Source organism: Macrobrachium nipponense, chromosome 11 (assembly GCF_015104395.2).
Source record: "Macrobrachium nipponense isolate FS-2020 chromosome 11, ASM1510439v2, whole genome shotgun sequence".
NCBI lineage: Eukaryota > Metazoa > Arthropoda > Malacostraca > Decapoda > Palaemonidae > Macrobrachium > Macrobrachium nipponense.
In genome coordinates, this window is record NC_061087.1 from 83,953,310 (window position 1) to 83,977,648 (window position 24,339).

Consider the following 24,339-nt stretch of genomic DNA (forward strand, 5'->3'; position numbering starts at 1 on the left):
GGTCGAGGAGTGAAATGTAAAATGTCAAAAATGCTGGGCAATGTAAATGAAGCAACTGTTTTAACTGGAATAAGAGAGAGACAGGGAGTTTATAAAATCTTATTTGCTCAAAAATCAGTTAGGACCTGCACTACGTCTCATATTTTTTTTCAAATGTGGTAAAGTGTGATAAACGAATCACATATTACAGCGATTATAGTAATCACACACACACACACACACACACATACCCACACACACACCCACCCACCCACACACACACACACACACACACATATACACACACATCACACACACACACACACACATTATATATATATATCCTTCATATATATATATATATATATCATATATATATATATCTATATATATATATATATATTATATATATATAGGGATATATATATATAAAGGGAGAGAGAGAGAGAGAGAGAGATAACACGCACAAACAAACACAAAACACACACACACACACACACACACACACACATATATATATATATATATATTATATATATAATATATATATATATATATATATATATATAAACCATCCCTGAGCTAGTATTAAAATATTATTCCAAAGTTTGAATCAGTAGCAGAGGGAGATATGCGATCAATTGTCAGCAGTCATCAAATGAAGATCCCAAAGACTGGGGGAGAGGGCATGACACCGATTACTTTTCTTTTATTTAATACCTCACATTAAACGAAATTTCATCATTATTCCTTTTCACTGGTAATATCCAGTACAGTTCTTATTTTTTGTAAATACCTACTTTTTCGTGGCATTGATGCTTTAATTAAATTCTAACTGCTCTTGGTTAGTTGGTTTCCTTATATAGCAGATCATGCTGATCATATTGACTTAATATGCGAATGTTAAAATGATCTAGAATCTTCGTGATTTACCCTGGAAGTTACGGATCTCTTCCACCTTCAGCTCCTGGGAGGAGAAGAAGAAGAAGAGAGAGAGAGAGAGAGAGAGAGAGAGAGAGCATTCGCGCATGCGCCCAACCCTACTATGTAAATTCGAGATCTCCAGAAAGAAGCTCAGAGATCCTTCAAATAGTCTTGAAGCGTTCTGGGACAGAGCTCGAAACTGAGCAAACTAAGGTAAACCAGTTTAAAAAATCATTATCGACAATAAATTCAGTGGAACAATAGTAAACATGAAAATACGGACTACATCGCACAATAGTATGGATTCAACGTTCCAGTTGTAGTCGATATTTATAAAGTGGAAATTTTTGCATGATCACATTTGGGAGGAGAGTTCTGCACTCGGGATAAGCACGAAAGGAAAATTCAAGAAGACATGAGAACCATGGAATGGAGGCTTTCAAAAACTTTCACGAGAGAAAAGCAGAGAGAGGAGATTTTTGATGTCAGAATTACCTTTTGGATCAACAAATCGATGAAATCTCATAAAAATCCAAAGGATTTTTACCCTTCTCGGAATCCTCCGGTTTCCAGTTCCTGGAAGTAGGAGAGAAAGGCCGTCCGCTCATGCGCCTATCAAGTTCCGACATCCTTCGAAATCTGAGTAAAAGAAAGTGAAATAGGTACCAAGTAATGACAGTGAACAAACAGTTGCACACTTATGAAAATAAGGAAAACATTGTCGACGCGCTCTAGAAAGTGTTTCGGAACCCGTCGGCCTTCAGAGATCTAGATGCCTTATTTGAAAAAGCAGGGTAAAGGAATATTGCTCTATTTTAGTCAGGACGCAAGTCATTCTCTCCAAATCCAAACCAGGACGAAGTGGAATCAAAACGAGATTTGTAAGTTACTGCGGTATTTTTTGTTTAATTTTGTAACAGCCTATGTGGCTTGTTTGTTTATTTTACCTGCATTCTTGTGTTTTTGTTTTGCTGGTCCGAGGCGACTATTTCCGCCCGCTCTTTTTCAATTACTTAAGGTTAGCCCAGCAGCAGAATATCTCGACAGCAACAGTGGCCTGTTGGCCGCTGCAGGTCGAGGAGAAGATCGTCCTACAGGCAGTGTTGGTTTTTTGAGGAATATCGTCTACTAGTGTGGCTTTCTAGTGACATCTGGCAATTCTCCGTGGATATTCTGACCAGGGCCACGGCGCTGAGGAATAAAATAATTCACTTTGCCTTTTTGTGTTTTATTATGAAAATAAGGTTATGATACATATCCTGGTTACTTATACAAATTTTCACGTTATGGTAATCATATTAGCTTCATGGAGTCTATTGAAATAGTTTTTATTTCTTAAAATGTGATTCTTTGTTTGCATCAGATATTTTGAATATATCTTATTTCGTATATTCTTCGTGAAAACCTCAGTTTCACTAATGAAAATGAAGATATGGCATATTTTTTCCCCGGCGATGCCACATCTGAGTTCAGGGGACCTATGGCTTTTAAGAGGATTTAAAAGGTCATGGTCAATATCATTAAAGGATACTCGCACTCGATCACCCACTGTGAAAAGTATGGACAGCCCAGCCCAAATTACTCCCGTAAACATCTTCACCTACCACTTGAGGCCAAGGAAATAGTCTATAATTTCCTGAAATACTTCATTTTATAAAAACATCTTGAAGGTCCTGTAACTGATGTTTCGAAGGCTATCCAGAGACCATCTGAAGCAACAAAAGTGTTAGAAATGACTATTCGTAGACTTAAGAAGCAAGGGAGGCGGGAAATATAGTGGAATCTCCAGTGTTTCAAAAAAGAAAAGAGAAAGTGAATCCTGTGACTGACTTGGATGATTTTGATAAAAATGTTATGCTGAGAAGGAATTCGTGGTTGTCTTTTCCAAGGGCATAATAGATCGATTGACTTATGAATTTATGTTTCAAGTCCAAACACCGGAGCCAACAGGCCACTCAGCGCATCTATAATTATAAAAAGAGAAAGAAGGAATAGCTAAGTAGAATCGGGAAAATAAATAAAAAAAAGTTAACAGGGAAGAAGCAAACCCTTTCCCTCGACTGCCAAGGTCTAAAGCGAATCCTCCTAAGAAGGATTATATCTGCGGGAAGCATTTAATGGGACTTACATACCCGTAGATATGACAACTCTGCCTTTTCTACCTGGCCCCACCCTAGCGATCTTAGAAAAGTAAACGCACTATAGTGACAAGTAGTTTTTCTACGTCACGAAAAATAATTCTACATTGGAAAATACGCATTCTAACCATTAAATTTTCCGCATTCTAACCATTAAAACATAAATAACTTTTAAAAAATCAGAAGAGCTGCGTATGGTAACACTGCTAAAAGCCAATGTGAATAAAAAACGGCATCGCTGCGGTAGCAGGTTGAGGATGAGGTTGGTAGTTAGTTGGTGAGCAAGTGTAAGGCTCAGGTGTTCAAGTCAGTACTGCTGATGATGAGCCCTGATAAAGTCATGCTGTCAAGCTTTATTATTTCATTATATTTTTTTTTATTTTCAACTGCTGCTGCTGTCATAATTTCACTGTGCTTTTGGTTGGAACCTTCATTTATTGTAAATATGTAAATTTACTTAGAGATAACTGATGAGTAGGTTTAAGGCTCTTCGGAGGGAAGCTATCCTCTTCATTACATTTTTACGTTACACTGATGAGGAACACCGTTCAGGTGTTCGAAAGTCTTTGTTTTATATTTTTACATAGAAATACATTTTTATATATAATTGTGGATATTTTTTAAACAATTTGTTTTCACGAAACTGTGAATTTCTTAGCATTCTTTTAGTCATTTATTTTGCTCCTCCTCCTCGTTTGCTATATAGCTCGCTGGTCTCTCCAGTTCCGGTTCTCATTTATTTAAGAACCTGATGAACCAGTCATTGGTTCATGAAAAGAGGAAACTACATTGAGGGAAGCCAACCAAAAGGGCGAAGGCTCCAAAGTAGCCCTAGGGAAACTTTCCCTTAAGGACACACTTGACTAATGAAGATCCTCATCAGGGGCTGCATCCCTGGAAGGAGGCAGGTTTCCTGCTAGACTAGAGAAGTGAGCCTTGGGGGGGCCTGACCCACAAGGGTGGGGTGGTCTTAAGGTTTCCAAGGCAAGCCATGATATATATATGTGTGTGGATTCACACACACACACTTATATATGTGTAGGGACAACGAGGCCAAAACCCGTAACAGCATTGTTTAAAAAATTTATTGGGACATGTTTCGTTTATCACTATCACACGTTATCAGCCGACGATTCAAAAGATAACATCACATTTCTTAATAATACGACAAACTGGTCAGGAATCGATTGTAAAAATGATTAAAAAAATATAAAAGCAAGCCAAGTGTCAGTCAAGTGGAATCTAAAAAATAATACAGAGATCTATGAAGTGTTCTATTCGTGTGAGATTAAAACGCTTTTGTGATTTTAATCTGCGTTTACTGGTGTGTGTTTTTGACTGGTGTACGTATTAATTCCTTGTATATTCTCCTTTAACTTTAAGTTTGATATAAAAAGGTTTATTTCGCGTTATCTTATTATATATTAACTTACACTTTATAACAATCCTTTAAACATTTTCATAATTTTTACAGTCAATTCCTGACCAGTTTGTTTTGTTTGTTTGTATGGTGTTTTTACGTTGCATGGAACCAGTGGGTTTTCAGCAACGGGACCAACGGCTTTACGTGACTTCCGAACCAGGTCGAGAGTGAACTTCTATCACCAGAATAACCAGTTTGTTTTATTATTAAGAATTGTAGTGTTACCGTCTTTTGAACTGTAGGTTGATTTGTTAAATAATGGAGTACTGAGTTTTGGTCTTGATGATCTTAATCATACGTTACGTAGGCGGTGCTCTTCTTGCTTTTGTTTTCAATTTCTAATTTTTCTTTCTCTGCTATATATATTATATTATATATATACTTATATAATATATATAGATATATAAGATACATACATATCTATATATATATATATACATATATATATATACACACACATATATATATATATATATATATATATATATATATATATATATATATATATATATATATATATGAATTTTATCACATCGCCGTGACTCATATTATAACATTAAGCTAAGGCGTCAACTGTATACGCCCAGAATTCTCGGTTTCGGTGGCTCGAGCCCTTGAGACGATGGATTTCTTGTCCAAAAATAATTCCCCTTTGGATAACATATATGGAAATAAATCATTTCCGAGGTCGAGCGGATTGGATATTAAACGACGTATGTAGCTTAATTAATATTTTTATTTATTTATTTTTATTTATTAATTAATTATTTATATTTTTTATTTATATTTATTTATTTTATTTTTTTATTATCATTTATTTATTTATTTTCATTTATTTTTTTATTTTTATATATATATTTATATATATTATATATATATTATATATATATATAAAATATATATATATAATATATATATATATATATATATATATATATATATATATATAATATACATAGAATATATATATATAAAATATATACATATATATAAAATATATATATATATATATATATTATATATATAAAATACATACATATATAATATATATAATATGATTTTAGAATATATATATATATATATATCGATATACATATATATAGATATATATGTATATATATATAATAATATATATAGTATATATATATATATATATATATAATATATTATATATATATATATATATATAATATATATATAGTATATATATATATATATATATATACACACACACACACACACAGAAGAATCATAGGGGTAGCAGACCCGACCAACATCCAGGTTGAAGAGGTAAAGGCATGTCTTTCACAAGTATCGTTTATTACGCCAACGTTTCACATCACATGATGCATTTTCAAGGCTGGAAATTATATACTATGAATACTAAAACATCACTCACTCATAAAAAATCTAAAAAAGCACAACAAATATTTGACATTTACAAATAGAAATTAAAACGAGAACTCGAAAGGAACACCTACCAAGGTAAGAGTTAAAAGTGACTAAAAAGGCTGAGAGAAAATAAACATAAGAGAGATGACTAAAACGAACGTGGAGAGTAAACAAACAGGCAATTATGCTAAAAACAGTTGTGTGGACGACGATTGAGTGTTTAGTGTTGATACATTGGTTTTTATAAGAAGTGACTCCAACACCATCAACTCGTCGTCTCTACTTGCAGATCTCATAATCTTTAAATCATTGATGTCCAAGCGGGCACCACAAATCTGAGTTTCGAACCAGCATTCATAGGAAAAATACTTTTACAGGGTTAGGCACCAATTTTTATAGTTCATGCAATTTAAATTTCAAGTTGAATTCTCTCTCTACCCTCTTCCACAGGGCGTACTCTCTGACTTCCACCTGGTCAGCTTTTCATAAAGAAGGGGAGTTCTTGGCAAAATTTTTCCGCAATAATTGTTTTCCATCCCACTATTTCCTTAGAGTCCTTAATAAGCTCCTAACCACAAAAATGAAACCACCTATTCCCATATATACCGCTCCAAAATTATGTATTTATGCTAAGTTCCCTTTCCTTCACGATAAAAGTTAAAAAAAAAAAAAAAATTCATGAATTTAATTCATAATGGATTGCCAGCAGTTAATTTGAAGTTGATCCAACGAAATCCTCTAAATATACGTTCTTTTTTCAGAGTGAAGGACAGACTGAGCCCTTCCTTGACATCCAACATCGTTTATAATTATACCTGCCCCAGATGTAGTCTGGGAACTTACGTTGTATGTACGAGGAGGCTCTCAGGGTCCGTTTCTGCTCTCATCAAGGTGTCAGCTTCAGGACAGGGTGCAGATTGTCCTATCCCGAATTATGTAATATTCGGAATCACTCCCAGATTTGTGGTGCCCGCTTGGACATCAATGATTTAAAGATTATGAGATCTGCAAGTAGAGACGACGAGTTGATGGTGTTGGAGTCTCTTCTTATAAAAACCAATGTATCAACACTAAACACTCAATCGTCGTCCACACAACTGTTTTTAGCATAATTGCCTGTTTGTTTACTCTCCACGTTCGTTTTAGTCATCTCTCTTATGTTTATTTTCTCTCAGCCTTTTTAGTCACTTTTAACTCTTACCTTGGTAGGTGTTCCTTTCGAGTTCTCGTTTTAATTTCTATTTGTAAATGTCAAATATTTGTTGTGCTTTTTTAGATTTTTTATGGGTGAGTGATGTTTTAGTATTCATAGTATATAATTTCCAGCCTTGAAGATGCATCATGTGATGTGAAACGTTGGCATAATAAACGATACTTGTGAAAGACATGCCTTTACCTCTTCAACCTCGGAAGCATTTTGCGTAAGATCATTAGAAAAAAAAGTAATCAGATCTTTCTTACACAACAAATTTGAAACGGCAATGTATTCAAACGCAGATTAACGAGGGCAGCTAACTTTTAGGCATTTATGAATTTTCGTTGCGTGTCGCTGAGGCCATGAATTTGGGCCAAGAAATTCTCCATTTCCGATGTTGGATTTGAATTAACGACAAATCCTTCAAGTTTGGACCCGAAGTATTAATCTGGTTTGCCTTGACAGTCTGGTGTGGTTAATTACAGTTGTCAAAAGCCGTGCATATATACCAATAAAGTTTTCGACCGACTGATTTTGCGAAATCAAGAAAACGTTTTTGCTCTTGCTCGTAAGGACAGTTATTTATTAGCTAACGTTATACAAGGGACCGTTCAAATAGCAAATGTGTGGCACAGACAAAAGAAGGAAAAAATTTACTAGATGGAGGATCCAGCATGGAAAATTCAAGTAAGACACCCTTCAACATCAATATTTCGAGACACGATTTATTTATTTTTTGAGCACTCACCAAACCTAATTGTCAAGGAAATCAAACAAATATTCTGGAAATCAAACAAATATTCTGGAACTAATCTTGAAGCGCTTGTTTCTAATTCAAAATCAACAACAGTATTAGCGAATTTCTTGGCCCAAATTCATGGCCCCAGCAACACATAACTTAAATTCATAAATGCGTATAAGTAAGTTGCCATCGTTAATTTGCGTTTTAATACATTGCTGTTTCAAATTTGTGGAGTAATAATGATCGGATGACTTTATTTTTCTAAAATGATCTTTTGCAAAATGTTTCGAGTCATCACTGCTAGTTTTATTATATATTATATCTAATATATATATAATATATATATAATAGTATATATATATATACACATGCTTACATATATTATATATATATATGTATTATATATATATATGTATATATATATATAAGTTATATATTTATATATATATATATTGAATATATAATATAATATTGGTATTAACATAATAATAGTACCATATAGAATAATATAAAGATATATATAATATATATTATTATATATATATATATTATATATATAGATATATATAAACATATTATATATACATACATAATAATATATATATATACATATATATATATAATATATATATATACTTTATATATATATTATATATGATATATTATAATAATAATTATATATATATAGTAATAATATATATTATATAATAATATATATATATATATATTTATATAAGGAAACGAGTGATGACTCGAAACATTTTGCAAAAAGATCATAGAAAAAATAAAGTCCCATCCGATAATTAATTACTCCACCACAAATATTTTTGTAACCAGCAATGTATCAAAACGCAAATTAACGATAGCAAACTTACTTTATACGCATTTATGAATTTAAGTTATGGTGTATATAATATATAATAATATAATATTATATAATATATATATATAATATATATATATATATACTATGACTGGTAAAACTGTTTCTGTTACAACAGAATTCCTTCTAATAAAAGGAGCCCATAAAAACACCAAAATATAGAGAAAAAAGTACTATATTTCAAAGACAGCAGTCTCTGAAATATAGTACTTTTTTCTCTATATTTTGGTGTTATTATGGGCTCCTTTTATTAGATATATATATATATATATATATATATATATATATATATATATATATATATATATATACACGGAAAGAGAGACTAACCTTTTGGTCCGCACAACGAAGTTACTGCTGAAGCAGCAGCCCAGATACTGCGCCGAGAACCTAACTTGACGGTTCGCCCTTACAGACAGATCTGAAACGCAGAAAGTCTACGTTACGGCGCGATCCAGATACCTTGAGTGTAACAGGTGGCAAAACACCTTTATACAACATCTGCTTACTTCATAACAACACACAAACACACTAACAGGCGCGCGCACATTAATTTAGATACGTCGATGCACATTACACTCACACTTTCTGTCCTTTTCTCTATTTTACATATACTCGTATATCTGTCCATACATTGTAAGTCAGTTTTGTTTTTCAAATCCACCCTCTCTGACTCTCAAAAATAAAAAATAAATGTATAAAAAATAAATAAACCTTGCTAAAAATTTTCATTCACATTAGGCAATCCACAAATTAAACTACATTTATAAAACAGTCAGTCATAATGGGTCAAGAAGATACCAGAAAATGAGGATTCCAAATTAAGATATCAGGAAAGAGGAGATAACACGAAATGGAGATTCCAAGACAAGATATCAGGTAAGAGAAGATATCAGGAAACGAGGTTTACAAGTCAAGATATCAGGTAAGAAGAGATATCAGGAAATGAGGATTCCAAGTCAAGATATCAGGTAAGAGGAGATATCAGGAAATAAGGATGCCAAGTCAAGATATCAGGTAAGAGAAGATATCAGGAAATGAGGATTCCAAGTCAAGATATCAGGTAAGAGGAGATATCAGGAAATAAGGATGCCAAGTCAAGATATCAGGTAAAAGGAGATATCAGGAAATGAGGTTTCCAAGTCAAGATATCAGGTAAGAGAAGATATCAGGAAATGAGGATTCCAAGTCAAGATATCAGGTAAAAGGAGATATCAGGAAATGAGGTTTCCAAGTCAAGATGTCAAGTAACAGAAGATATCAGGAAATGAGGATTCCAAGTCAAGATTTCAGGTTAAGAGGAGATATCGGGAAAGAAATAAGGATGCCAAGTCAAGATATCAGGTAGAGAAGATATTCAGGAAAATGAGGTTCCAAGTCAAGATATCAGGTAAGAGAAGATATCAGGAAATGAGGATTCCAAGTCAAGATATCAGGTAAGAGAAGATATCAGGAAATGAGGATTCCAAGTCAAGATATCAGGTAAAAGGAGATATCAGGAAATGAGGTTTCCAAGTCAAGATGTCAAGTAACAGAAGATATCAGGAAATGAGGATTCCAAGTCAAGATTTCAGGTAAGAGGAGATATCAGGAAATAAGGATGCCAAGTCAAGATATCAGGTAAGAGAAGATATAAGGAAATGAGGATTCCAAGTCAAGATATCAGGTAAGAGAAGATATCAGGAAAGGAAATGAAGGATTACAAGTAAGGATATCAGGTTAAAAGGAGATATCAGGAAATGAGGTTTCCAAGTCAAGATGTTCAAGTAGAGAAGATATCAGGGGAAATGAGGAAATTCCAAGTCAAGGATTTCCAGGTAAGAGGAAGATAATCAAGGAAATAAAGGATTGCCAAGGTCAAAAGGGATATCAGGTAAGAGAAATATAAGGAAATGAGGGAAATTCCAAGTCAAGGATATTTCCAGGTAGAGGAAGATATACAGGAAATAAGGATGCCAAGTCAAGATATCAGGAAAGAGAAGATATCAGGAAATGAGGATTCCAAGTCAAGATATCAGGAAAGAGGAGATATCAGGAAATGAGGATTCCAAGTCAAGATATCAGGAAATGGGGATCCAAGCAAGATACAGATAAGAGGAAGATCATCAGGAAAGAGGATCTCAAGTCAAGATATCAGGAAAGAGGAAAGATACAGGAAATGAGGATCCAAGTCAAAGATATCAGGAAAGAGAGATATCAGGAAAAGAGGATTCCATTCAAGATATCAGGAAGAGAGATACAGGAAAATGAGGTTCCAATTCAAAGAGATCAGGAAAAAATGGGGATTCCAAGTCAAGAATCAGGTAGATGTAAGATATCAGGAAATGAGAATTCCAAGTCAAGATATCAGGAAAGAGAAGATATCAGAAAAGAGGATCCAAGTCAAAGAATATCAGGAAAGAGGAGAATCAGGAAGTGAGGATTCAAAGCAAGATATCAGGAAAGAGACGATATCCAGGAAATGAGGATTCCAAGGTCAAAACTATCAGGAATGGGGATTCAAGTCAGATATTCGGTAAGCAGAAGAAATCAGGGAAATGAGGATTCCAGGCACGTACAGGGAAAGAGAAGATACAGGAAATGAGGATTCCAAGTCAAGTTATCAGGAAAGAGAAGATATCAGGAAATGAGGATTCCAAGTCAAGATATCAGGTAAGAGAAGATATCAGGAAATGAGGATTCTAAGTCAAGTTATCAGGAAAGAGAAGATATCAGGAAATGAGGATTCCAAGTCAAGATATCAGGAAATGGGGATTCCAAGTCAAGATATCAGGAAATGGGGATTCCAAGTCAAGATATCAGGTAAGAGAAGATATTAGGAAATGAGGATTCCAAGTCAAGATATCAGGAAATGGGGATTCCAAGTCAAGATATCAGGAAATTGGGATTCCAAGTCAAGATATCAGGTAAGAGAAGATATCAGGAAATGAGGATTCCAAGTCAAGATATCAGGAAATGAGGATTCCAAGTCAAGATATCAGGAAATGGGGATTCCAAGTCAAGATATCAGGTAAGAGAAGATATTAGGAAATGAGGATTCCAAGTCAAGATATCAGGAAATGGGATTCCAAGTCAAGATATCAGGTAAGAGGAGATATCAGGAAATGAGGATTCCAAGTCAAGATATCAGGGAATGAGGATTCCAAGTCAAGATATCAGGAAATGAGGATTCCAAGTCAAGATATCAGGAAAGAGAAGATATCAGGAAATGAGGATTCCAAGTCAAGATATCAGGAAATGAGGATTCCAAGTCAAGATATCAGGAAATGAGGATTCCAAGTCAAGATATCAGGAAGAGAAGATACATGGAAATGAGGATAAAAGTCAAAGATATCGGAAAGATGAGGATTCAAGGACAGATATCAAAGGGGATGAGGATCAGTCAAGATTTAATCACAGGAAAGAGGTTCCAAGTCAAGATATCAGGAAATGAGATTTCAAGTCAAAAGGATCCATCAGGTAGAAGAAGATATCAAGGAGATGAGGATTCCAACGTCAAATATAATCAGGAAATAGGAGATCCCAGTTCCAAAGATAATCAGGAATGAGGATTCCAAGTCAGATATCAGGATTGAAGATTCCAAGTCAGATATCAGGCAAATGAGGATCAACCGTCAAGATAAATACAATGTTATAGAGATATCAGTAAATGAGAGTTTCAAGTCACAATATCCAGCAAAGGGAGTTAGTATTACGAAATGAGGGATCAGGTTCAACATAAATCAGGAAAGAGGAGAATATAGGAAAGGAAGAATCAAGTAAGATCATTCCAGAGAGAAGATATCAGAAATGAGGATTCCACCGTCAAGATATCGGAAAGAATATTCCAACGGAATGGAGGAATTACCAAGTCCAAGATATCAGGAGAGGTGAAGATTAATCAGGATACAAGGATCAGTCATATCAGGAAGAGGAGATATCAGGAAATGAGGATTCAAGTCAAGAAATATTCATGAAATGAGTAGATATCGGAACAAATGAGGATTCCAAGTCAGATATCAGGTAAAGAGGAGATATCAGAAATGAGGATTCCACGTCAAGATAATCAGGGAAAGAGGAGATATCAGGATTCCTGATCCAGTTCAAGAAATAATCCAGTAAAGAAAGAAAGATATCAGGAAATGAGGATTCCCAAGTCAAGATATCAAAGGAGAAGAGGACAGATATCAGGAAATAGGAGATTCCAGTCAATATATAGGAAAGAGGAGTATATCAGGAAATGAGGATTCCAGTCAAAGATTCAGGAAAGAAGAGATATCAGGAAATAGGATTCCAAGTCACAGAAAGACCATCAGGAAAGAGGAGATATCAGGAAATGAGGATTCCAAGTCAAGATATCAGGAAAGAGAAGATATCAGGAAATGAGGATTCCAAGTTAAGATATCAGGAAAGAGGAGATATCAGGAAATGAGAATTCCAAGCCAAATATCAGGAAATGAGGATTCCAAGTCAAGATATCAGGTAAGAGGAGATATCAGGAAATGAGAGTTCCAAGTCAAAATATCAGGTAAGAGGAGATATCAGGAAATGAGGATTCCAAGTCAAGATATCAGGAAAGAGGAGATATCAGGAAATGAGGATTCCAAGTCAAGATATCAGGAAAGAGAAGATATCACGAAATGAGGATTCCAAGTCAAGATATCAGGTAAGAGGAGATATCAGGAAATGAGAGTTCCAAGTCAAAATATCAGGAAAGAGGAGATATCAGGAAATGAGGATTCCAAGTCAAGATATCAGGAAAGAGAAGATATCAGGAAATGAGGATTCCAAGTCAAGATATCAGGAAAGAGGAGATATCAGGAAATGAGGATTCCAAGTCAAGATATCAGGAAAGAGGAGATAACACGAAATGGAGATTCCAAGTCAAGATATCAGGAAAGAGGAGATATCAGGAAATGAGGATTCCAAGTCAAGATATCAGGTAAGAGAAGATATCAGAAAATGAGGAATCCAAGAGAAGATATCAGGTATGAGGAGATATTAGAAAATGAGGTTTTGAAGTCACGATATCAGGGAAGAGGAGATATCAGGAAATGAGGATTCCAAGTCAAAATATCAGGTAAGAGCAGAGATCAGGAAATAAGGATTCCAAGTCACGATGTCAGGTGAAAGGAGATATCAGGAAATGAAGCTTCCAAGTCAAGATATCAGGAAAGAGGAGAGATCAGGAAATGAGGATTCCAAGTCAAGATATCAGGAAAGAGGAGATATCAGGAAATGAGGATTCCAAGTCAAGATATCAGGAAAGAGGAGATATCAGGAAATGAGGATTCCAAGTCAAGATATCAGGAAAGAGGAGATATCAGGAAATGAGGGATCCAAGGTCTAAAGATATAAGGTAAGAAGGAAAAGATATCAGGAAAGAGTTTTCCAAGTCAAGAAAATATCAGGAAAGAGGAGATATCAGGAAATGAGGTTTCCAAGGTCAAGAATCAGGAAAGAGGAGATATCAGGAAATGAAGGTCCCAAGGTCAAGATATTCAGGAAAGGGACACGGTGAATCAGGAAATAAGGATTCCAAGTCACTGTCAGGTGAAAGGAGATATCCGGAAATGAGTTTCCAGGTTCGTCAAGATATCAGGATCAGGAGAGATATCAGGAAAGAGGAGATATCAGGAAAAGAGGATTCCAAGTCAAGATATCAGGAAAGAGGAGATATCAGGAAATGAGGATTCCAAGTCAAGATATCAGGTAAGAGAAGATATCAGGAAATGAGGTTTCCAAGTCAAGATATCAGGTAAGAGGAGATATCATGAAATGCGGATTCCAAGTCAAGATATCAGGTAAGAAAAGATATCAGGAAATGAGGTTTCCAAGTCAAGATATCAGGTAAGAGGAGATATCAGGAAATGAGGATTCCAAGTCAAGATATCAGGTAAGAGAAGATATCAGGAAATGAGGTTTCCAAGTCAAAATATCAGGTAAGAGGAGATATCATGAAATGCGGATTCCAAGTCAAGATATCAGACCGGAGTAGATATCAGAAAAAGAAGTTTCAAGAATGCTTTGGCTTTATCTAGAGATCGTAAACACTGTTTTTTTTTTTTATCGGCTCATGGGTTCACTTATCTCAGTCACTACTGAAGAAGACTTATTTCTGAATTCAATTCAATTGAAGTGTTTTAGGAGAGCCACTGTAAGCTGGAAACAGCAAATCAGACTTGAAAGACTTCCCCCCCAAAAAACCAGCAGCAGCTTGAAAACATTTTCTTTAAGAATATAACCATATTCAATTTTGATAAGTCACTTCATTTGATATTGTGCACAAGCACAAAGAATTGTCTTTAGATGTGCAGCTTTATGAAAGGGTGCCTAAAATGTTCTACTGTATGTGTGTCTTGTCGTGGGGTTTCCTGCTCAAACCCTATTATCCCATCTGACTAAGCAGGAATAATGGATGATTCAGAAAGTCCCACAAGCGATACAATTGGCAGTGACACTGAGCGTCCTCACGAACATATTCAGGATAACCAGCTGGCAGCAAATAATTGACCAAAAATCAGAAGAAATACATCATGAGTAACAATAGAAAATTAGGTATGGAAATACCGATGATTCACATACAGAGGAATTAAGTGTTTTACCATCTATTTCTACTGCAAAGGAACGTCGAAGGAAATCGACAAGGAGATAAAATTTCTAGTCTAAGAACTAAGCAAGTGACAAAGAAGTGAGAAGAGATACTTGTGGATTTGGCCTCAAGGATATACCACATTAGAAAAAAAAAGCCGCGCCTACGTCCTCTAACTCGTGGGTGGTGTGAAAATGAGTACCAATATTTTACACTGCACTCACAAAAATTTGATATATTAAACCATCACCCATACAGAAAAAATGTATGAAGTCATTCTTCTAAAGGATTTATTGTTCTTTATATATTTCATAGAAATTTTCGTCAGACCAACTATTTTCAAGGAAATAGCGAAAAACTGAAATTTGGTGGACATTTTCAAAGATGGCGGACGAAGCTCAGGGTGGATTAGTGGGGACTTTTGATATGTTATTTCTAAGTGTCTAGAAAAGTCATTTACTAATAATTCTCCTCCACCACTCCATGAAACAAAGGAGTCTTTGTTCTTTTCTCGCTAACGAAGGAATTAACTGAACTTTTCAGCACAGGCGATCATTTCTCGATGGTTCTCAATCACGTGGGAATAACTCGACCGCTTCGACTAAGAGATCTGAACAAATGGCCTGTGCAGCCTGAATCGTCTCGCATAAGCTGGACAATAGCCCCGTGTATTCGATGCTATTCTAACAGCGCCTATTGTAACTTTTTGTAATGTGATAAATGCCATGTGTATTCTCATTCGGTTAATCGTATACTCTACTGCTCTATAAACAAAAACATGTGTACTCTCATGTAAGAGGAACAAATACCCTCTAAACCAGTGGTTCCCAAACTGGGGGAAAGTTCCCCCTGGAGGGAAATTTGAAGCTACCAGGGGGGAAATAATTACACTACCTACTAAATAAAAAAAAAATCACCCTTCTCACTAATTCAATTCTAAAGTAGAAGAACAAATAAAAGTCCTTTTATTTGTTACTAACAGCTCTCTATGGCTATGCGGTTAGTTGTTATTAACCACTCTCTATCCACTTTACTCTGTAACCATATGTTTATCAGTATATTTCTACATTTGAAAAATTAATTATTAAATAGTCACAGTGTGTTTTAACTACTCTTTCCCTCACACACAGGAAGGGGGAAACCTGGATGGTTGAACTGGGTGCAGGGGGAAATGACAGAAAAAAGTTTGGGAACCACTGCGTCTAAACCATCACGAAATACGAAGAGAAGCCATGATCTCTCATGCAATAGCGAGATTCTCACTGTTTTCTCTCGTTATAGTTGAACACATGCCCCATATTTCACTTCATTTGAACTAATGCCCAATGCGCTCTGTTCGAAGCTAAACCGTTTCCTCAAGTATTTACATGTAATTGAACACATGAAAGTTGAAGAAAATTAATTACCCAATACTTTGCCAGTCGAAAAAATTAGTGCCTAGCGTCATCTCCTGTATTTAGAACATATGCCAGGTGTACTTTAACGAAAGATGAACAGTCGCTGTTTTGTAATCTTAACAAATGCCCTATACAATCGAATGTAATTTGAACACGTACTCTGTTCTCAAATGTAATTTGAGCAAATGCCCGCTGTACTCTACTCTATGATGTCAACTAAACAGCTGGGTTGAGAACTCTTAACAAATCCAGTAATAATTTCATGTAATGTGAATAAATGTGCGTACGTTTCCGTGATTCACATAAATGCCTCTTGTATTTTCGAATAATTTGAATATACAGCCATCGAACTTTCACGGAATTTGAACCAATAACCCATGTGCTCAAGCCATCTGAACAGCTATCCTCTGGACTCTTCCAATCTGAACAACTATCCTCTGTATTCTTGCAATGTAAACAACTATCCTATAGACTCATGAAATCTGAACAACTATCTAGTTTATATCTTTACATAAGCAAACGTGACATAGCAATGCCATATAACCACATAACCTGACAATGCTGTGAACTACATCTCTAAAAGTATCACATTCAATTGTGTGCGGCAATATTAACAGAGCTGGCTGCCGGTCCCTTGGGCGTCTGTGTCATCACATACCTTATATGTACCAGTTCCTAACCATTATTAGTATTATTATTTTGTTTAAGCAGCCATTTCCGAGTAAGTCCAATTTGCTGCTTAATACAGATAAAATCTGTTGAAAATTCTACATTAAATAGAATATATTTTTACAGTCATTTAGTTTAAAAAAATAAATAAATAGATAAAACATTCCTGTAAACTTATAAAATAGATGTGTATGAATGAAATTATTTATATATATTTTAATAGATCAGTATCTGTTGAAAATCTCAAAATCTTGCTCCTAACCATGAAGTAAACACCTTTTTATCATATAATTACGAAGACACCTGTCTTTTTAACCACATAATTCTTCTTCTTAATTTCTTAGTTGTTCTACCTTCTTTTTCATCCCTTTTCCTTGGTAAACGACATCATGTAAGATTCAAGGAGTGGTCACTTGGAGAAAAAAAGAAGAAAAAAAAAAGCTCTCGCAACTTTCCGTGATAAGATTTCACTCTTGCAACTACCGACCAGACGTTCAACACATTACTTGCTAGGACACCCTATTTTGCAAGTTCCTACAGGTAATTTGCAAATATACTGTGATCTTTTAGACGTTTTAGTAATGAAATGTATATCTTTTCTGGGGAATATTTTCTGTTTCAGTTGGTTAACTCGACATTTTAGAACAGAATACAGAATTTAGGCCAAAGGACTAACGCTGAAATCTACGAGGTCATTCAGCGCTGAAATGGAAATTGAGAGTACGTACAATGGTTTGAAAGGTGTAACAAGAGGAAAACCTCGCAGCAAGATGGAAGACAGTGAATATGAATGGATACACAGTAATAGAAACGAAAGCAGTTTCAGTGAGGGGACAGCAGGCACGCTGCAAAGAACTTTAATGCCTACAGTGCACCACCCCCATACGAGAATTCTAAATTTTCGGTGAGAATGCATACTTCTGGCTATATTCTAGAAGAGAATAACCACATGGCTATACTACCGGAATTGGGTAAGAGTCCACTCGGTTTGATTTCATATATATGCACAGTTTCATCATAAAGGAAACAAAACAAAGAATAATAACTATGAAATAATTCAGCCGACTGAAAAATTAGTCTTGTTACGCATTTAATACCAGAGACTACCCGGTACCAAGAAAACATGAATATAGTTTATCACTGAACCGCAAGAGAGGGAACTCCGCATCTTATTAATTGGACTAACCAGAACGTGCCCATGGAGAGTATCTAACTAGGAGATACTGTGAATGTTAAACTACCTACCTTGGCAACATATAGAAATTGTAACAATTTTTATGATTCCACTATTAATGGATGAATAAATGCAAATAAAATTTCAAGAGATCCTTGATCCAATCATGCAACAGCTAAATACTAATCCACAGTCCGTTAAGAAAATTTACACAGGACCTGACAGTGGCTCAGAACTCAAAAGGGACAAAGTCAAAGTAGCATTGTGAAAAGATAAGCACAAACTAGTTAAGGAAAAAAGATATAGGAGAGCCTGTGGCTAAAACTGACCAAGCTGAAGGCTAGAACTCAAAAATGAAAACGTTCTCTTAAGCAGAAACTGCAACAGTGGGGTCACGAAGACATCCTGTGAACAGAACCATGAGCAAGGCAAGGCTAAGCATTTCAAAGACATGAAACAACAATGAGTTTGGAATAAGAATTTTAGAGGATAAATAACGGTAACCTTCAATCTCATAAATTAGAGCTTCAAGTGCTTGGACATTTGCAACAGACCTGAGCAGTCTGATGTAACCAGTAATGGGTCAAAATGACACAGAAAGTGCCAAAGTTGTGAATGAGGCTCGGGAAAAAAATGGCTAAAGTCTATGAACAAAATTCATTCATAAAGACAATTAGTTTTGCGTAGACCTCCCTACTATACGTACACAACACATCGAAATGTGGAATGTGTATGACGCACTTTCGCAAGATCTACCTAACACTGACATCGGGGCTTCGAGGAGTAAGCTCACAGCTTACCATCCTAACATTAGGAAGTTCTTGGATTGTATTAAACGTGAGCAATTATAAAGCAACGCCAACATTGAACAGTACATTGCAGGACAAGAGCCACCTTTGAAAAGGCGAAAATGTGACTGCCAACAGAATAAAAATAATTGGTATGAACGATGATTGCTAACAAGCCTCTCATTCAATACCTGAGAGGCTTAACGCATAACATCTCATTTTAATAAATCCATAAGACTTTATTTAATCTTTCAAGTATTTAAAGATTTGTTTGTAAATAATAAATAAAGTACTTCATCTTCATGTTTCCAAATTATTATGGTAATAACATTTAAAAGTAGAGTTTCAACTTTTCTTTGACTTTGTTTTATTGATATAGTTCTTTGTTTTTTTCTTTGCATTATCAAATGATATTGCTATTCATTAAAAACATCGTTATTAAATAAAAAAAAGAAATAAAAAATATGGATCCTAGCACTTGGCCTAACAGGCTAAGCTCCATATTTTACTACCACAATGAAAGCCTAGAGCTTGTTCCCTTGGCTAACAATTTGAAATAAACAATTGTTGAAATTAACGATAAAAACTAAGTTAACACCTGGGAAGGAGAAATCTTAGCAGTAAATGCTTGTCCGTCGGCAAATCTGCTAATCGAGAAGGAGTTGTCGGTAAATTGCTGTCGATCAATTTTCCTATACTCGGATACTTTAATAAGAACTTCATTATTTTTAATTCTATTTTCCATTATTTTTTTCTTGACGAATTCAAGTTCATTATTCATGAAATTTACATGTAAAATTTCAATACGCTCGTAATTTTATCAGAGTACTCCTGCACATATTAGCTGTATCAGGTGAATATTTGAAAGCAATTGAAAGAAGAGTTTGGTAGCTAACACTCAAAATGGGAATTTTCCTGCTGTGCGACAGAGGGCAAAGTATTTGCTATATAATAGTTGGCTACTTTGACAGTTATAGCAGGAGACTTAACAGGGTATGGAATGGCTACCTACTTTTTTCTGACTTTTCTGTGAAGAGAAATTTAAGGTAGTTTTTGTACACGACCACCCCCTCAACTACTGTGCTATTGAGATCTAACTGGCGCCTGCAATCTGATACCCAGTCTGATTCCGTTGCCAAGAGAGAGCGAGTCCAACGTCTTCATATTTCCTTAAAAGTCATTGATATTCGGTGCAGCGGTGCAATTCAACAAAATGTGAGTTTTTTTTTATTTCCTAGTAAACTAAAAGCATTTCATCTTAAAACTATCTCATGATCGGTTGATGCAGAATATAGTTATAGCCCAATGTTTGTTTGTATGGTGTTTTTACGTTGCATGGAACCAGTGTTTATTCAGCAAAGGGACCAACGACGTTACGTGACTTCCGAACCACGTCGAGAGTGAACTTCTGTTACCAGAAATACACACCTCTCACCCCTCAGTGGAATGCCCGAGGATCGAACTCGCGGCCACCGAGGTGGCAGGCCAAGACCATACCGACCACGCCACTGGGGCGATATAACCCGATGCATGTCATTATAAAGATACAAAATAAATGAAACATTATGTAACACAATTTGTTTAAGACACTTTTGACCTGCCCGGTAGGAATACATTTCTTTTTCCACAATGAATCTTGCTTATCACATATATAATGCAACGTCTTTGCCTTGTTCCACTTTTTACCAGATTCTAAAAGGAATCCTTTGGAAAAATCCTACAAGAGCCTAAGAATGCGGAGCAATCGTCTCATTTCACTTTTTTTCCATCTTTTATTACAAAAATACAATTATATACCAATAATTTACATTATTTGGATAATTCTGTAATACAAAATTATAAATATAAACTTAAATAAAATTTTGTTTCAAAATCAATATAAATCAAAATCAAAACGTGTAGTTTAAAAGATCTTTGGTTACATACTTGTAAGTATTGCTTGTATATCTATATTTAATATACATCCTTTGTGCTTCTAATTTATTTTTTAAAAGAACAATTACATTTAGGCAGCTATTGTTGTGTTTATAACACATCCACAAACAATACAAATAGCTGGTGATCAACAAAATGGCAGTATTTTTATCAACAATTGATTTTGCTTCTATATCATAGAATAATAATTTCAAGAAACTATAATCATTTACTCTACAGCATTTCTTAAGAACAGAATTAAACCATTTCACTATATTTTTCTTTTTTCTACAGAAGTAAAAAATATGCATTTGATACTCGTTTTCACCACATTGGTCACATTTTGAGTTTTTTTTTTATTTCAACATATGAAGTCTTTGTTTTGTTGCTAGTGACTCATGAATATACCTAAACACAAATTCCCTTTCCTCCACTTTAATGAATGTTCTATTAACATTTCCCCAAATATTTTTCCATTTAAGTGTGGGATAATTATTTTCTACCACTGGGGCTTCTTTCCTCCAAATGACTGAATACATGTCTCTGTTATTTATATATGGAAAGAATTTGTTCTGATATGCTTTCCTAATATCATCTACTGCCAAAGAAAAGTATTCAGGGGTAAAATATGCTATTTCTGCAAGTTATCTAATTGTAGCATACCATTCAGTCTTACGGAACAATAATACCTGGTTAACCCGTTACAGTTTATTAGACTTTTTAAGCAAGTTACACTGAATATTGATCTTGCCTTTTCTTCAATACTTATAATCCCTAAACCTCCTTTTAACTTTGACCAATGCAGGGTACTACGTTTTATAGGTCGATACATACCACACCATATATACTTGAAAATAACTGCATTCACCTTTTGAGCTTGTTTTTTACTTAACGGAAGTGTGCGTGCTACATACCACATTTTGGACAATATCAAAGAGTTGATTATTAGTGCTTTCTGGTAAAGTGTTAAGATACCTTTTACACAACATGTTAGCTGCCTTTTCAATTTTTTTTTCTCTATATCTGACCAATTTAATTCACAAGTTTCCGCATACGAATTACTAAGTAAATGCCCAACATTTTATCGAAGTCCACAACTTGGAAACAAGTTAACTTCCAGTCTCTTCTGCCTGACCATTCACCAATTCCTAAGATGACAGATTTTTCTTTATTTAATAATGAGCCAGTTGCTGCTTCAAATTTCTTTATTTCATAGTGAATCTCTATTAATGAATCATCGTCAGCAAAAATACTGTTGTATCATCAGCAAATCCCTGTACTTTAATTTTGTCGTTGTTTGGTAATGTAGGAGGTACAATTTTTTTTATTGGATTTTAATGCGAGGTACAATGGTTCTTGGAAAATGACATACAACAACATTGATAGTGGACAGCCTTGTTTAACCGACCTTCTTACATTAAAAGTGTCTGTAAATAGTCCATTCACACTTATCATACTTTTACATTCTTTATATATTTTTAATCATGAAATAAATTTTACTGAAAATCCAAACTTTTCCATAATTCTAAAAAGAAATGGCAAGTTCACCCTATCAAAAGCTTTGGACCAGTCCAAGTTAAACATATCTGCATTCAAATGATTATCTCTTACATAATTCATTATATCTTATTGTATTATTGCAGTTAATTATGGATCTGTTTGGAGTACCACAATATTGTTCAGGTGATATGATTTTTCCAATTACAAGTTTTAAACGATTTGCCATTGTTTTTGCTAGTGATTGGTCTCCAGTTTTCAACCATTTCCTAATTTCCACTTTTTGGGCATAGTTTTATTATTCCTAATTTTTGTGATTCCGATAACTTTCCTTCTTCCAGCATACATTTCATCACCTCTGAAAAATCGTTTTTGATAATATACCAAAACCGTTTATAAAACTCCACAGTTAATCCATCACTTCCAGATGATTTTCCTTTATTCATTTTATTCAATGATTCCCACAATTCATTTATATCAAATTCCTCCTCTAAAAGTTTATTGTCCTCTTCATCTACCTTTTTTTTTTGCATTTCTCAAGCAAATATGATTGTTCTTCATGATTTCCTTCCATAAATTCATACATTACTTTAAAATGGTCTTTAAGATACACAAGAGCAGCCTTCGTATCCGTTAGCATATTTCCACTTTTACCTTTTATCTTCATTACCAGGTGATTGCCTTTATGCTGTTTCTCTTTCCCAAGCAAGTGCGATGATTTTTTTCCCCTTTCACTTGATCTTTTAATTTTGCTCTTATTTTTACTCCTTCACAAAGTTAATTTTGAAGACAGTTTATTTTACTTTTCAAAGCATAAATTTCCTCATATTTATCATTCCCAGCATTACATAAGCCATATAGATATTTTGATCGATATTGCAATAAATTTATTAAACCATATTTTTCATTTGATACCCTCGTTGCAACTTTAATGAAAACTTTTTACATTCCTTTTTAGCAAATTCCCACCATTCAATTACATTTTTAAAACTGTCTTTTTTTAGTTTTACATGACTCCAAAAGCATTCAAAGATTTTGCCTACTCCTTGTCTCCAGTAAAGACGCATTAAATTTCCAAAATCCTTTCCCGTTTTGCACATCGCCTATCTTGAATTTAGCAATGACCACACAATGATCAGAGAAGGCCACAGGCACTGTATCAGTACTTAGCATATTATGGAGTATCTGTTTAGTATATAGGCGATCTATCCTAGAACCATAGCATTTTCTAATGTAGGTATATTTTGGAATGCCTTTACAAGTGCAAGTTACATCTTTTAATCCAACATTTTTTATGAAGGTCTGCAATGATTTTGACACTAAATTGTCCTTCCCTGTACTAACATCTCTGTTGGATGTAACACAATTAAAATCCTCTCCGAAAACTACATTTTCTACATTTTTACGAAAATAATATAAGATTTCATTGTTAAAAAATTCTTCTCTTTCTTTCTTTTTATCTGTACCTGAAGGGGCATAAATATTCACAACTGGAATTTCATGATTTAAACAAGATATTTTAGCTCCTATTATCTGTCCCTCCGTATCCATTTCCTTGCTAATGACAAACATTTAAACTTATTTATACAAACTGCTGCACCTCCTTTACGATGATTACTTGGGTCTAATAAAACATCATAGTAATTTGTGAAA

At 34.5% G+C, this 24,339-nt stretch overlaps 1 protein-coding gene across 7 annotated transcripts in view; it reads right to left on the reverse strand.

Annotated features, from left to right (window-relative positions):
- LOC135206663 (GDP-L-fucose synthase-like) overlaps positions 1-24,339 on the reverse strand; it is a 184,907-nt gene that overhangs the window by 11,116 nt on the left and 149,452 nt on the right. For 2 of the 7 annotated variants that reach the window (XM_064238035.1, XM_064238045.1), the window contains 2 exons: positions 9,007-9,097; positions 1,399-1,542 (listed from right to left, as the gene is read on the reverse strand). The exons of 2 other annotated variants lie outside the window; for them this stretch is intronic. In XM_064238035.1, coding sequence (XP_064094105.1) covers positions 1,399-1,429 — 31 coding nt within the window. In that variant the 5' untranslated portion in view covers positions 1,430-1,542; positions 9,007-9,097. Of the gene's footprint in view, positions 1-1,398; positions 1,543-9,006; positions 9,139-24,339 lie in introns of those variants that run through there. 3 more of the 7 variants (XM_064238054.1, XM_064238063.1, XM_064238071.1) reach the window with 2 other exon arrangements.